This window comes from Osmerus mordax, chromosome 24 (assembly GCF_038355195.1).
Source record: "Osmerus mordax isolate fOsmMor3 chromosome 24, fOsmMor3.pri, whole genome shotgun sequence".
Lineage (NCBI taxonomy): Eukaryota > Metazoa > Chordata > Actinopteri > Osmeriformes > Osmeridae > Osmerus > Osmerus mordax.
The window spans coordinates 5,304,237-5,317,110 of NC_090073.1; the positions used below are offsets into that span (position 1 = coordinate 5,304,237).

The following is a 12,874-nucleotide window of genomic DNA, read 5'->3' on the forward strand; positions in this document are numbered from 1 at the left end:
GCGATGTTTGGGCATGAGCTAAAAAGATAACTTTTTCTCTGAAAATATTCTGCATTCACTGGCAACATTGAAAAAGCACTTAATGCCAGTTGCTGACTGCTGAATTCAGGTTCTTTGCTATAATGAGAGGGTAGCTATGTGCAGTAGGTCTCGGTACTGTACGTGGTGCATGTAGGAGCATGCTACAGCTCCTTATATCTGCAGCTAAGAGACCTCTGTCTGCTGTCGCTGTCAACACACTGTCTGTCTGTTCCTCTGCTTCAGACGCTCTGTCCAGAGAGCAGTTGGAGAGCGTTCGTGTGTCTGCTTTGAAGAACAGCTGCTGTCAAAGCTTCGGCTCAAAATGGCAAATTATGGAATTTCAATCCCTAAGCATGAGCTGTGTACAGTAGGGGGAGGTCCTGTATGTGTGTGTGTGTGTGTGTGTGTGTGTGTGTGTGTGTGTGTGTGTGTGTGTGTGTGTGTGTGTGTGTGTGTGTGTGATGGAGAGAGAGAGAACGAGAATGCAAGGACGTGTGTGTGTGTGTGCTAACAAATGTGCCTGACCTGTGTTTTTCTGTCCGCCTGTATATATGACTTTGGGGTGTGTGTGTGTGTGTGTGTGCCTCTGTGTCGGTTGACCTGGTTCTCCCAGCTCTGCTGTCAGTCTCCAGGTAATGTTGTTGCTTTCTACTGCGCTATGACTGAAACCTGAACCCAGGTTATAACAATGACAAATAAACTGTCTTGATTCATCTCCTTCCAAACCTCCTGAGTATCCAAATGATTCCTTCTCCTCCGCAAATGTACAACAGTAAATACAGCAGAACGTGCTGACAGGATACAGTAGAACATGCTGACAGTAGAACTTGCTGACAGGATACAGTAGAACATGCTGAGTCATAGCTTATCTCCCCAGTCTCTCTTCTTTAGCACCAACATAATGGTATACATGCACCTGCACCTTCTCCAAACTACTAAATACTACCATGTACAAAATACTACTATTTACTGCTATTTATCAATCATATAAATTGATTACAAACATCTGTATAGTAAACTATTATACTCCTTGGTACTACAACACAAACATTTCAAAATGTAGTATTCTATGCACTGCACCTGGGAGTCAGGTGACTGAGCGGTTAGGGAAGCGGGCTTGTAATCAGAAGGTTGCCAGTTCGATTCCCGGCCGTGCCAGATGACGTTGTGTCCTTGGGCAAGGCACTTCACCCTACTTGCCTCGGGGGAATGTCCCTGTACTTACTGAAAGTCGCTCTGGATAAGAGCGTCTGCTAAATGACTAAATGTAAAAAATGACTAAATGCAATATGTACATATGTAAAATATACAGTGTTGTCGTCTTGGAATCTTTGTGCTTGTTTCTGTGTCAGTCAAGTTCTCTCAGTTTGTACTGAGGAGAGAGATGTTGCTCCTCTTCCTGTGTACTGCCTCTTAAAGACTGCTGTGCATAAGTGTGTGTGTGTGTGTGTGTGTGTGTTTTTTTATCAGTGTGTACCAGCTGGGGCTGTATGATTATGTGCCTCTCCTAAAGCCAGAAACACGGTGCCCCTACACTTGGCCAGAAGGACCTTCCCTTCAGGATCTCCAGACATCACGTGAAGAAGAGAAGGTAAGACTTCAGACTACAGTGAGACTGCAGGGATTAACAGTAGAACGAATCCAGATGCTCCTGAAGGAGGATCTTGCATGGGAGAATTGTTCAGCTGTAAAACAGCTGACTGCATGTCAAGATGTTGTAGGATCTAATTCCACTTGTCCGTTGCTTTGAATACATGAGTCAAAAAAAAATATTTGTTATTTATTTCTCCATAATCAAAGAGGGACCTGATTGAAACAGTTTGAGAAGCATTAACCTACTGTAATAACTGTAATGTGCTAACAGCTAAACTGTTTAAATAGTTAAATTGTTGATTTGTAATCCACAATAGAACCTTGGATGATGATGATACCTCAGCATTAAATTAATCAAATTGATTAATTTAACTGACTACTACTAGCAGTTTACAACAGACATGATTTGCTCTTCATAACTAACCATTACTGTAATATGTATCTAGCCAGTCTAACTGTAATAGTTACACAGCCAGTCTAACAAAAAACTCCATGGCCTCTCAGTGACTTGTGTCATGACAATCCTGTGCTATTCTACTTCCTGTTTGGGGGAATTCTATCCTGGTTGGGTTATCTCTCTCTGCCACACTCAGACGGTTGGGTCAGTCCCACCCAGAGAAGATGCAGTATTAAACGTATCTCTCAGTGAGACCTGCTATCTGCATCCCTCACACGTTCACAACCACAGACGAGGAAAGCCTCCACTTCACTCCTGCTTCCTCCCTCTCTCCATCCTCATCCGGTCTCCTAATCTCCTATCCATCCCCCTGGCCTCGCCTTCTCCTCCCCCTCCACTCCCCTCCCTCCTGGCCCCTGTCCTTCAGAGGCCTCTAGAGATTCTCTGCGGGTTCATCTAAAGGAGGATGACATTAAAGGCAAAGTTCCACACAGTGTAGGTGTATGATCAAGATTGATTCTTAAAGGGGAGGTTCTACTTAGTCTGATGATCGTGTTATTTTCTTAAAGGGATCATTTTAGCCTGCTGTTGTGTGAGGGTTGTGAGGCTCCAATGATGATGATGATGATGATGAAGCTCTGTGTTCTGTTCTTACAGTGACTGGTGATGAAGACGATGATGATGGGGCCTCCTCTCTTGTGTGTACTCGTCCTGTTTGGGATGGGAGTTCAAGGGTCATCAGTGTGCCCTTCCCCTTGCTCCTGCCAGAAGGGTCAGGTGGACTGCAGCCAGCGTTCTCTAACCACCTCCTCCCTCCCCCACCGCTTCCCGTCCAACACCACCCACCTCCGTCTCCACGACAACCTGCTCACCTCCCTCCCCAACGGCATCTTGGACTCCCTGCCCTCCCTGCGCTCCGTCTCTCTCCACGGCAACCCGTGGGCGTGCGACTGCGGCGTGCTCTACCTGCGCGCCTGGCTCCTGCGCCAGCCGCACGGCGACCATGGGCCCCTGAACGGCGACGGCCCGGATCACGCCAGCCTCGTCGCCACGGCCGGACACCTCCACGTCAACTGCAGTTTCCCCCCTGACCTGAGGGGGCGTCTGGTGGTCTACCTGACGGAGGAGGAGGTGCTGGACACCTGCCACTACTGGTACTGTGACCTGGCACTGGCGTCGCAGGTGTGCCTGTGCGTGTTTGTGCTGCTGCAGGCGGCGCTGCTGGCGGCCGTGGTGGTGTTCCTGCGCAGGTTCGAGAGGCTGACGCGGGAGGCACGCCGAACCGCCGACGAGAGCCTCACGGGAGGGGAGGGCTGTCTGGGGAGCGAGCGTAAGCCTTTGAAGGACAGCAGATTCTGAAAAAAGGGAGCTTTTCCTGCTTATTGTATCCAAACTGTAAGTTTAAATCAAACAGAATAATGTCTAGGTTTTTGAAAGAACGTGACCTTTTTGACATTTGTTATTTTTGGTATGTTATTTTCCTATTGCTAAGAAATGTTTTTTTTCACTTATGTGTATGTTATGTTTTACTGTGTGGGCATTTAAATCTAATTAAAGAGCTGTATGCAGTGTCTTGTCCTTCCCTGTCTCCGTAGAAGGTTTTGGTTCTGTACAACTAAGTACATTGTTCAGCGCCATTACGTAGCCTACTCAAGACATTTTACATTTACATTTAGTCATTTAGCAGACGCTCTTATCCAGAGCGACTTACAGTAAGTACAGGGATATTCCCCCCAAGGCAAGTAGGGTGAAGTGCCTTGCCAAAGGACACAACATAATTTTGCACGGTGTGAAATCGAACCGGCAACCTTCTGATTAATAGCCCGATTCCCTAACCGCTCAGCCATCTGACCCCCAAGACGTGAAATAGTGTATTTCACGGCCAACTATTGCCACAGGCATCTATTGCTTTACTATAGTTGATGAGGTGAAGTTAGCGGAACCTTTGTACGCAGCCAAGGAAATGCGACGGACAATTTATCGTGTTGGACCAGCACCACTTGTTGTTTACACGTGAGACATTGGATGTGAGTGGAGTCGGAAAAACCCTCCTGTTGGTTGATTAGATCTGTTTTGAAGGTTTGATGTTTGTTGTTTAGCTTATTGTGTTTAATGTCTAACGTTTTGCTAATTTCTAACGTTTTAATGGCATAGATATTTCTCATCTCCTTCTTGCAAGTTGCAACGACAGCGAGTAGTCATCGCGATCAAGTCTCCACTGTCCAGCTCAATAAACGCTCATTATTTACACCCAGAGCTCCTGTCTGTGCTCGTGTAACAGCGATCTCTGCGCGAGATGGGGAGACTGAGAAAGAAACATAACTGGAAGGGGAGGCAGCAGGACAGCGAGACCCGACCGGCACCGGTGGAAGGGAAGCCCGCGACAGATGTAGTCGTGGAGTTTAAAGGTGAGAAACAGTCATTCACATGAAGTGGTCACAGTAACTGTTGAGAGGGATGGAGACAGCGAGTTACAGCATGAGAGAAAGAGAGAGATGGAAGGAGGTATGTGTGTGCGTGCGTGAGAGAGACAGACATGGTTAGGGTTAGAGACAGAATGTCCTATCTAGGTACTTCAGTATCTAAAGATGATCTGGCTATTATAAACACGGTCTGTTCTATTGTAAACAGAAGTCTCTCTCCCTTCCTCCTCCCTCCTCTCCCCCCAGATGGGGCTAATCTGAAGGGGGTGGACGAGAGCAACGCACTGGTCCTCCCAGCCTCCAAACCCAAGGAGAAGAAAGGCCTGCAGAAGCCAGTGCGTAAGAAGCCGCCTCTCACTAAGAAACAGAGGAAGAACCTGGAGAAAGTTCTGGAGCTCAAAGAGAAGAAAGCTCATGTAAGCGTCCTCGCTCGCCAACACGAAAACCCCTCATTTAAAGTGACCTCTTCATCTTACCAACGTCATAGAACGTGACCTTGTCATCTCAGACACTGTTCTCTTCAGGGTCTATAGTAGGATGGAAAACAGATTTGTTTAGAGAAACGCTCAGTTTGTGTGTGTGTGTGTGTTGCAGAGAGCAGACATCCTGACCAAGCTGTCAGAGGTGCAGATTCCTGAGGCGGAGCTGAAACTGCTCTACACCACCTCCAAGATGGGCACAGGAGACAAGCTGTACCAGAATAAACAGTATGGAGATACACACACACACTAGAACATTCTGAACCTCCTTCCCTTCCTCACTCTCACACGTACAGATTCACACCCTTCCTTCCTCACTCTTGTCTGTCTCGCACACACACACATAATTACACATGGCCTCTCTCTCACCCCGCCTCCCCCTGTGCAGGACCCTGGAGGAGGTGGAGGAGGGAGGCTCCGGGCCCAGGATCAACAGCGTGAGCGGAGCCAACAGGAAGAGGACGTGGACCCATCTGCAGGACGAGGAGGATGAGGGGGCGGCGGATGAGGACAGCAGTGATTTAGACACTTCCTCTGATGAGGAAGAGTTGGAGAACGGAGGGGTGGTGGAGGTGGAGGAGGAGAGGAAGACCGAGGAGCTTCCTCGTCCCTGTCGGGAGGAGGAGTTCAAGAAAGCGAGGGAGGAGACGGAGGAGAGGAGAGAGGGGAGGGCTGCGGCCCAGCGCTCGAGTAAGACCGACTCCCAGCCGGCTGTCTTCATACCCGTGGACCGACTGCCCCAGATACAGGTGTGTGTGTGTGGACATGGACCTCCTGTTATCAGCTTTACATATGAAGTGATAGTTTGTGTGCGCTTCACATGCAGCATGTGATTATTTTCCTTCTGTGTGTGTGTGTGTGTGTGTGTAGGAGGCCCGTCTGAGGCTGCCTGTGCTCGCTGAGGAGCAGGTGATCATGGAGGGGGTGAAGGAGAACCCCTTCGTGGTCCTCTGTGGAGAGACAGGAAGTGGCAAGACCACCCAGGTGCCCCAGTTCCTGTATGAGGCTGGCTACGCCAGGTACACAAGCGGCGATCCCCCCCCCCCCCTCTCCTTCATCCTGAACCCTTCTGATGTTGATCTTCCTCTTGATATCCCCCAGTCTTGCCGTCTGTAAAGACAGAGGTTGAGAAAGTATGAATGAGCATGTTTGAAAACCTCTCTCTCTTTCCCCCCTCCCTCTCTCTCTCCTCCGCCGCACCTCTCTCCCTCCAGTGGAAGTGGGATCATAGGTGTAACAGAGCCCAGGAGAGTGGCAGCCGTCAGCATGTCCCAAAGAGTGGCCAAGGAGATGAACGTGTCCACACGGTCTGACAACAGTCCTCTCTTCCCTCCTTTCTCTTATCCTCTCTCCTCCTCTCTCGTATCCTCTCTCTTCTCCTCTCTCTCCTCCTATCCTCTCTTCCCTCCTTTCTTTTATCCTCTCTTCTCCTCTCTCCTTATCCTCTCTCCTCCTCTATCCTAGCCTCTCTCCACTCTCTCCTCCTCTCTCCTATTCTCCTCCTTTCCACTCCTCTTAAGTATCAGGTTATACTACCAGGGTTTTCTCCTTCTTCATCAACCCTACGTCTTAATCTGGGGTGAAAGGTCACAAGTAGGGACCTTCTTAAAGTCATTCTAATGCAGACGATGTACTCTAATCTCCTCCACTTGTGCTGGTATCCAGGGTGGTGTCGTATCAGATTCGCTTTGAGGGGAACGTGACGAGTGACACCAAAATCAAGTTCATGACAGACGGTGTCCTGCTGAAGGAGATTCAGAAGGTAGATAAAACTTGATCCTTTTCTCTTCGTTCTTCAGCCCTCCTTATACGCTCGCCATGTTAGCCCCTACAGCAGCCATCTCTGTCTATTTGTCTCTCTCTCACCCTCTCTCTTTCTCCTCTGTCTCTGGTGTAGGACTTCCTGCTCCAGAGGTACAGTGTGATCATCATAGACGAGGCCCATGAGAGGAGTGTGTACACGGACATCCTGGTCGGCCTGCTGTCTCGCATCGTCCCCCTGAGGAACAAGGTGAGCGGTCTGTCCTGCCTGTCTGTCTTACCTGTCTGTCTGTCTGTCTGATGTTTCCTGTCTGGCGTGACCTGGTGTTTCCTGTGTGTGTCACACAGAAAGGCCTCCCCATGAGGCTGCTGGTCATGTCTGCCACCCTGCGCGTGGAGGACTTCACAGAGAACAGGAAGTTGTTTCCCTCGCCCCCGCCCGTCCTCAAGGTGGACGCCCGGCAGTTTCCTGTGTCGGTCCACTTCAACAAGAGGACCCCGCTGGAGGATTACTCTGGAGAGGTGTTCCACAAGACCTGCAAGATCCACCGCATGCTGCCCCCAGGTACACACACACAATCCAACACACTTACACACCCATTCAAATATACACACAGACATACAGTACACACACACGGAGAATCACACACGGAGACACAGACTCGAGCACAGGTGTGTTGGTGTGTGAGTGACAGCAGGTGTGCGAGTGACAGCAGGTGTGTGCGAGTGACAGCAGGTGTGTGCGAGTGACAGCAGATGTGTGGGAGTGACAGCAGATGTGTGCGAGTGACAGCAGGTGTGTGCGAGTGACAGCAGGTGTGTGCGTCTCCAGGGGGGATCCTGGTGTTTCTGACGGGCCAGGCGGAAGTCCAAAGCGTCTGCCGGAGACTGAGGAAGGCCTTCCCCTGCAGGAGAGAACACACCGACACTGGTGAGCTACACACTGTTGCACGGTACCGTATCTCCAGTGTGATTATATTCCTACAGCAGCTCCGGCGTGTGAGGTCACGTGATTGACCCCGAGTGTCCTCAGGTGAGGGGGAGGAGCCAGACGCCTCGGAGGAGATGAGGAAGTTTAAGAAGGCCAAGCAGAAGAAGGCTGTGGTACGTAGGAACCCTCGCCGCTCTGTCCAGAACGTGTGTGTGTGTGTAGGAACGTACTGAGGTTCTGTGTGTGTGTGTCGCTCTGGATAAGAGCGTCTGCTAAATGACTAAATGTGTGTGTTCATCCTTCAGTCGCTGCCGCGGATCGACCTGGACAACTACTCGGCTCTCCCGGTGGACGAGGCAGGCGAGGACCGGCAGGCGGGGGTTGGCGAGGACGAGGGGTGGGAGGGGGAGGGGTCCTTCCTGGATGACGGAGACGACCCCGAGAACACAGGTGCCTGTTCCCGCTGAGAAAGCCAGAAACGATTTGACTTTTAAATGATGTGTTTGAAGCGCTGAAACGGTTTCTTCTTCTGTGTGTGTGTGCGCGTTCGTAGAGGAGAAGGCAGACCCCTCCCATCCCCTCTACGTCCTCCCTCTCTACTCTCTCCTCGCGCCCGAACAGCAGGCCAAGGTGAGGACACACTGACTAGACATAGGTGTGTGTGTGTGTGTGTACCTGCATGTGTGGTAACCTGTGTGTGTGTGTGTGTGCAGGTGTTCAGCCCGCCCCCTCCTGGAGCTCGTCTGTGCGTGGTGGCGACCAACGTGGCGGAGACCTCCCTCACCATCCCGGGCATCAAGTACGTGGTGGACTGCGGCCGCGTCAAGAAGCGCTTCTACGACCGCGTCACCGGGGTATCCTCCTTCAAGGTCACGTGGACCTCACAGGCCTCGGCCAATCAGAGAGCTGGGAGGGCCGGCCGAACGGAACCCGGGCACTGCTATAGGTCAGGATTGTTGAGAGGGGGGGAAAAAGCCTCTTGTCTGGTTTTGCGAGCAACTTTTTCCTCGTCTGTTGTCTCCTTGTTAGTGATAGTAGCTACAACTGAAGTGTGTGTGTGTGTGTGCAGGTTGTACTCGTCTGCAGTGTTCTCAGACTTCAGCCCGTTCTCCGAGGCAGAGATCACTCGCAGGCCTGTAGAGGACCTGGTTCTGCAGATGAAAGACCTCAATATAGACAAGGTACCACCACACAGAACCTTATTCAGACCCCTTCACAGAACCCCTTCACAGAACACAGAACCCCTTCACAGAAGATATAACTCCTTCACAGAACACAGAACCCCTTCACAGAAGATATAACCCCTTCACAGAACACAGAACCCCTTCACAGAAGATATAACTCCTTCACAGAACACAGAACCCCTTCACAGAACACAGAACCCCTTCCCAGAAGATATAACTCCTTCACAGAAGATATAACTCCTTCACAGAACACAGAACCCCTTCACAGAACACAGAACCCCTTCACAGAAGATATAACTCCTTCACAGAAGATATAACTCCTTCACAGAAGACAGAACTTTATAGAGATTCAGAAAAAAAAGTTACTAGAGAATATCTGTGTGTGTGTCCAGGTGGTGAACTTCCCGTTCCCCACCCCTCCCTCCATGGAGGCCCTGGTAGCAGCAGAGCAGCTTCTGGTCTCCCTGGGGGCCTTGGAGGAACCCCCCCGCACTGGACGGTTAGCTTCTACCACTCTCTCTCTATGTCTCTCTCTCTCTCTCCACCTCTCTCTTCCTAACCGTCTCCCTCCCTCCTCCACAGGGTGAAGGACATCGAGCGTGCTCGTCTGAGCTGTCCCGTCACCCCCCTGGGCCGGGCCATGGCCTCCTTCCCCGTGGCGCCGCGCTACGCCAAGATGCTGGCCCTGGGCCGGCAGCAGGACTGCCTGCCCTACGTCATCGCCGTGGTGGCCGCCATGACGGTGCGAGAGATCATGGAGGACCTGGACAGGTGGGTCGTCTGGTGCACTGAAGGGGGATTTGAACGGATTCATGCGGAGCTATACCTGTATACCTTTATGTGTTAGGGTGGTTTATATGACATGGGTTGTGTTTGTTTAGAAGAGGTTTTTATCCAAAGCGATGTATACAGTATATAGTGCATATAGAAATTACTGCAGAAGATCTAGGATCATCCAAAGTTCTTGAAAGAAAGAAAGAAAGAAAGAAAGAAAAAGAAAGAAAGAAAGGAGTGATTTGACAATGGGTTTTTTCGGCACGTAGTTTTTGTTTGTTTTCTAGAATGTTCTGGAGATGTAGATGTTAACGATGAGTGTGTCTCTGTGCCCCCCAGACCGGCCGGCAGTGAGGACGAGAGCTCCAAGCTGGCCCAGCGCCGGGCCCGGCTAGGCCAGATGAGGAGGCTGTGGGCTGGGCAGGGAGCCTCGCTACTCCTGGGGGATCTCATGGTCATGCTGGGTGAGGAAGCATTAGAATGGAAGTCGAGCAGCCATCAAATGCTCCTTTTAAATATAATTAGTGTCTATAGTGCAGTGCCTGTTGATGGCACCCTTTGGCGGCTCATGCTAGTGCTTTAGTTTACTTGGTGAATTCCGATGAATAGCGTGTGTGTGTGTGTGTGTGTCTAGGTGCCGTGGGGGCATGTGAGTTTGCCGGCTGCACAGCTCAGTTCTGTGAGGAGAACGGGCTGAGGTATAAAGCTATGATGGAGATCAGGAGGCTCAGAGGGCAGCTGACCAACGCAGGTACACACACACACATCAACGGACACACACTTTCTCTCACACACACTCTTCTCTCTTTCTTTCTCTCTCTCCATCTCTCGCTCGCATTGGCTCTCTCACATACACACATGTCCCCTCTCTCACACACACACACACACACGCGCAGCCTCACCCACACAGACAAACACTGAGCAAAAGCCCTTCTCCCCTAGTGAATGCGGTGTGTCCGGCGGTGGGTGTGTTCGTGGACCCCAAGATGGCCCCGCCCACAGAGAGCCAGGTGGTGTGCCTGCGTCAGGTGGTGCTGGCGGGGCTGGGCGACCACCTGGCCCGACGGGTCCAGCCCGAGGAGATGCTGGACCCCAAATGGAGGAACGGCTACAAGGTGAGATCCAGTCATGTTCAGTCATAATGATGTATTCTTTTAGCAGACTGGGCAGAAGAATCATTTGTGGTTGTGACTGTTGTATTCCAGACAGCTCTCCTGGATGAGCCTGTGTACATCCACCCCTCCTCCGCCCTCTTCAAAACCCTGCCAATGTTTGTGGTCTACCAAGAGGTCATGGAGACCACCAAGATGTACATGAGAGGTGTGTTCACCACGGCCACTAGTGGTTCTCTTCCTGTCAAATACATCGACGGGATCACGCAGGAACATGGGAAACCCTGCCAGTTGAAAAACAGATCATAACATAAACTCTAAATAATAATTGTGTGATGGTGATGTTTTGTTTGTGTTTAGTTGTGGTGTTTTTATTGGATTATATTGTCACAAAATTGGGTCCCAACCAATAAAAGCCACTTAACACGAATGACACCCCTCTCCCAGGTGTGTCAGCGGTGGAGCCAGAATGGGTGCCCCGCCTGCTTCCGCAGTACTGCCATTTTGGCTCTCCCCTGTCGAGCCCGGCGCCCTGGCTGTGTGAGGCCACAGGCAGGGTGAGGTGCCACTGCCCCAGCACCTTCTGTGAGTCACCTGATGCTCTCTCTCTCCACCTCCCTTTGTTGTCTTAATGGGTAGAATGACAGTCTCCTGACTCTCAGTCTAACCGTTCTCCTGGAGGACTCTCCCTCTTTCTCTCCCTTGCTCCGTCCTCTCTCTTTTTAAAATCTTTCTGTCCCTTATCCATGTATCTTAATCTGTTTCTCTCTCCCTCTCATCTCTCTCTCTTCCCGCCACAGTCCGTGTGGCCTGGCAGCTACCTGCTATGGAGATGGATTACCCAGAAGGCCTTGACCGCTACAAGCTGTTCGCCAGGTTCCTGCTGGAGGGACAGGTAGTGTGTTCACACAGCTGTTGAGTCAGCCCTCCTCACTGCCCTGGTGTTCCTACCAAACATCCCCCAGAGCTCTAGATCAAGGTAATCCACTATCATCCTCCTAGCATCGTCCAGAGCTGGGCCCTCCACAGTTATCCACCGTCGTCAGTCATCCACAGTGACCGTCCAGGGCTGTCCAAACTCAGTCAAACTGCTTTAGCTTCGTGTGGACGAATCGTCAGTGGAACTGACATTTGCGTGTGTCGCGTTTCAGGTGTGTCCTAAACTGAAGCGGCACAGTGCCCACCTTCTCTCCAGCCCGTCCATCATGCTGAAGACCTGGGCCAAGTAAGGAGCCCTCCTACACCCTTTAACACTCCTCCACCCACCACACCTCTCAACACTCCTCCACACAACACTCCTACGGCCGTATCTGTGTGTAGGCCAGGAACACTAGCTGTCACTAAGACGTCAGCTAATAGGAATCCATAATAAAAAAGGGTTTGTGTTTTCAATGTGTGTGGGGTGAGTGTCATGTGTATACTATGAATGGTAGGTTGGTTCTGAGTTAAGTGACGGTCGTGTGAGTGTTAACCAGAGGCTGTGTCCTCTCCCAGACTTCAGCCCAGGACTGAGGCTGTGCTTGGGGCCCTGGCCTCTGAAACGGTGGACTGCAGAGAGGCTCTGCTCACTGCCTGGAAGAACAACAGCCAATGTGAGTGTGTGTGCTAAATGCATTGAAGATGTATATATATTATTTTTTTTATGTTCTTTTCTTTTACTGACCACCTCTTTCTCTCAACCCCCACCTCTCCCCATCTCCATCTCTTTCTGTCTTTCTGTCCGCAGTCCTCTTGTCTGCCTACTGCCAGTGGCTTCCTGAGGCTATGCACCAAGAGGTAGCAAAGAGCTGGCCACCGGTCTGAACAGAGACACACACACACAATCCTGAACCCAGCAGACAGGAGGGCGATCCTGAGACGGACACGACTCAGACCTCTACCAAAACACAACACCTACAGTGCCAGTGACTACCTTCGACACACAATATGTGCAGCGGTTATTCCAGGGCTTTCTCCTCTGAGCGTTTTATATGTCTGTGTAAAGCAGGGTACTCTCTGTGGTGGACGAAGGGGCTTGTCATTATCATGTGTAGTTGCACCTCTGTTAGAGCCATTGTGGATTTTCTACTACTCCTGTTCTGATCAGCCTGTATGCTGCCAATACTGTATGTATGGTCTTTGTAAGACTTGTATTAAATTGTGTGGTTTTGAATGAAGATGGGATTTGTGTTTGAGGATGTATTTTGTTTCAGGAAATTT

General features: G+C 50.7%; 2 protein-coding genes across 2 annotated transcripts; both read left to right on the top strand.

Annotated features, from left to right (window-relative positions):
* The first annotated feature begins 1,534 nt into the window (after positions 1 to 1,534).
* gp1bb (glycoprotein Ib platelet subunit beta) lies at positions 1,535 to 3,582 on the top strand. Its single transcript, XM_067227582.1, has 2 exons — positions 1,535 to 1,612; positions 2,669 to 3,582. The coding sequence occupies exon 2, from the start codon at positions 2,678 to 2,680 to the stop codon at positions 3,368 to 3,370; it is 693 nt and encodes a 230-aa protein (XP_067083683.1). The 5' UTR covers positions 1,535 to 1,612; positions 2,669 to 2,677; the 3' UTR covers positions 3,371 to 3,582.
* A 412-nt stretch (positions 3,583 to 3,994) lies between these two features.
* On the top strand, positions 3,995 to 12,831 carry dhx37 (DEAH (Asp-Glu-Ala-His) box polypeptide 37). Its single transcript, XM_067227575.1, has 27 exons — positions 3,995 to 4,090; positions 4,267 to 4,419; positions 4,681 to 4,850; positions 5,029 to 5,141; positions 5,302 to 5,662; positions 5,784 to 5,932; positions 6,128 to 6,220; positions 6,579 to 6,675; positions 6,811 to 6,924; positions 7,023 to 7,239; positions 7,507 to 7,605; positions 7,708 to 7,778; positions 7,911 to 8,055; positions 8,159 to 8,235; positions 8,319 to 8,551; positions 8,675 to 8,786; positions 9,182 to 9,288; positions 9,372 to 9,560; positions 9,903 to 10,027; positions 10,198 to 10,314; positions 10,506 to 10,678; positions 10,769 to 10,883; positions 11,123 to 11,260; positions 11,476 to 11,570; positions 11,827 to 11,900; positions 12,170 to 12,267; positions 12,402 to 12,831. The coding sequence occupies exons 2-27, from the start codon at positions 4,308 to 4,310 to the stop codon at positions 12,476 to 12,478; spliced, it is 3,471 nt and encodes a 1,156-aa protein (XP_067083676.1). The 5' UTR covers positions 3,995 to 4,090; positions 4,267 to 4,307; the 3' UTR covers positions 12,479 to 12,831.
* Positions 12,832 to 12,874: the final 43 nt, after the last annotated feature.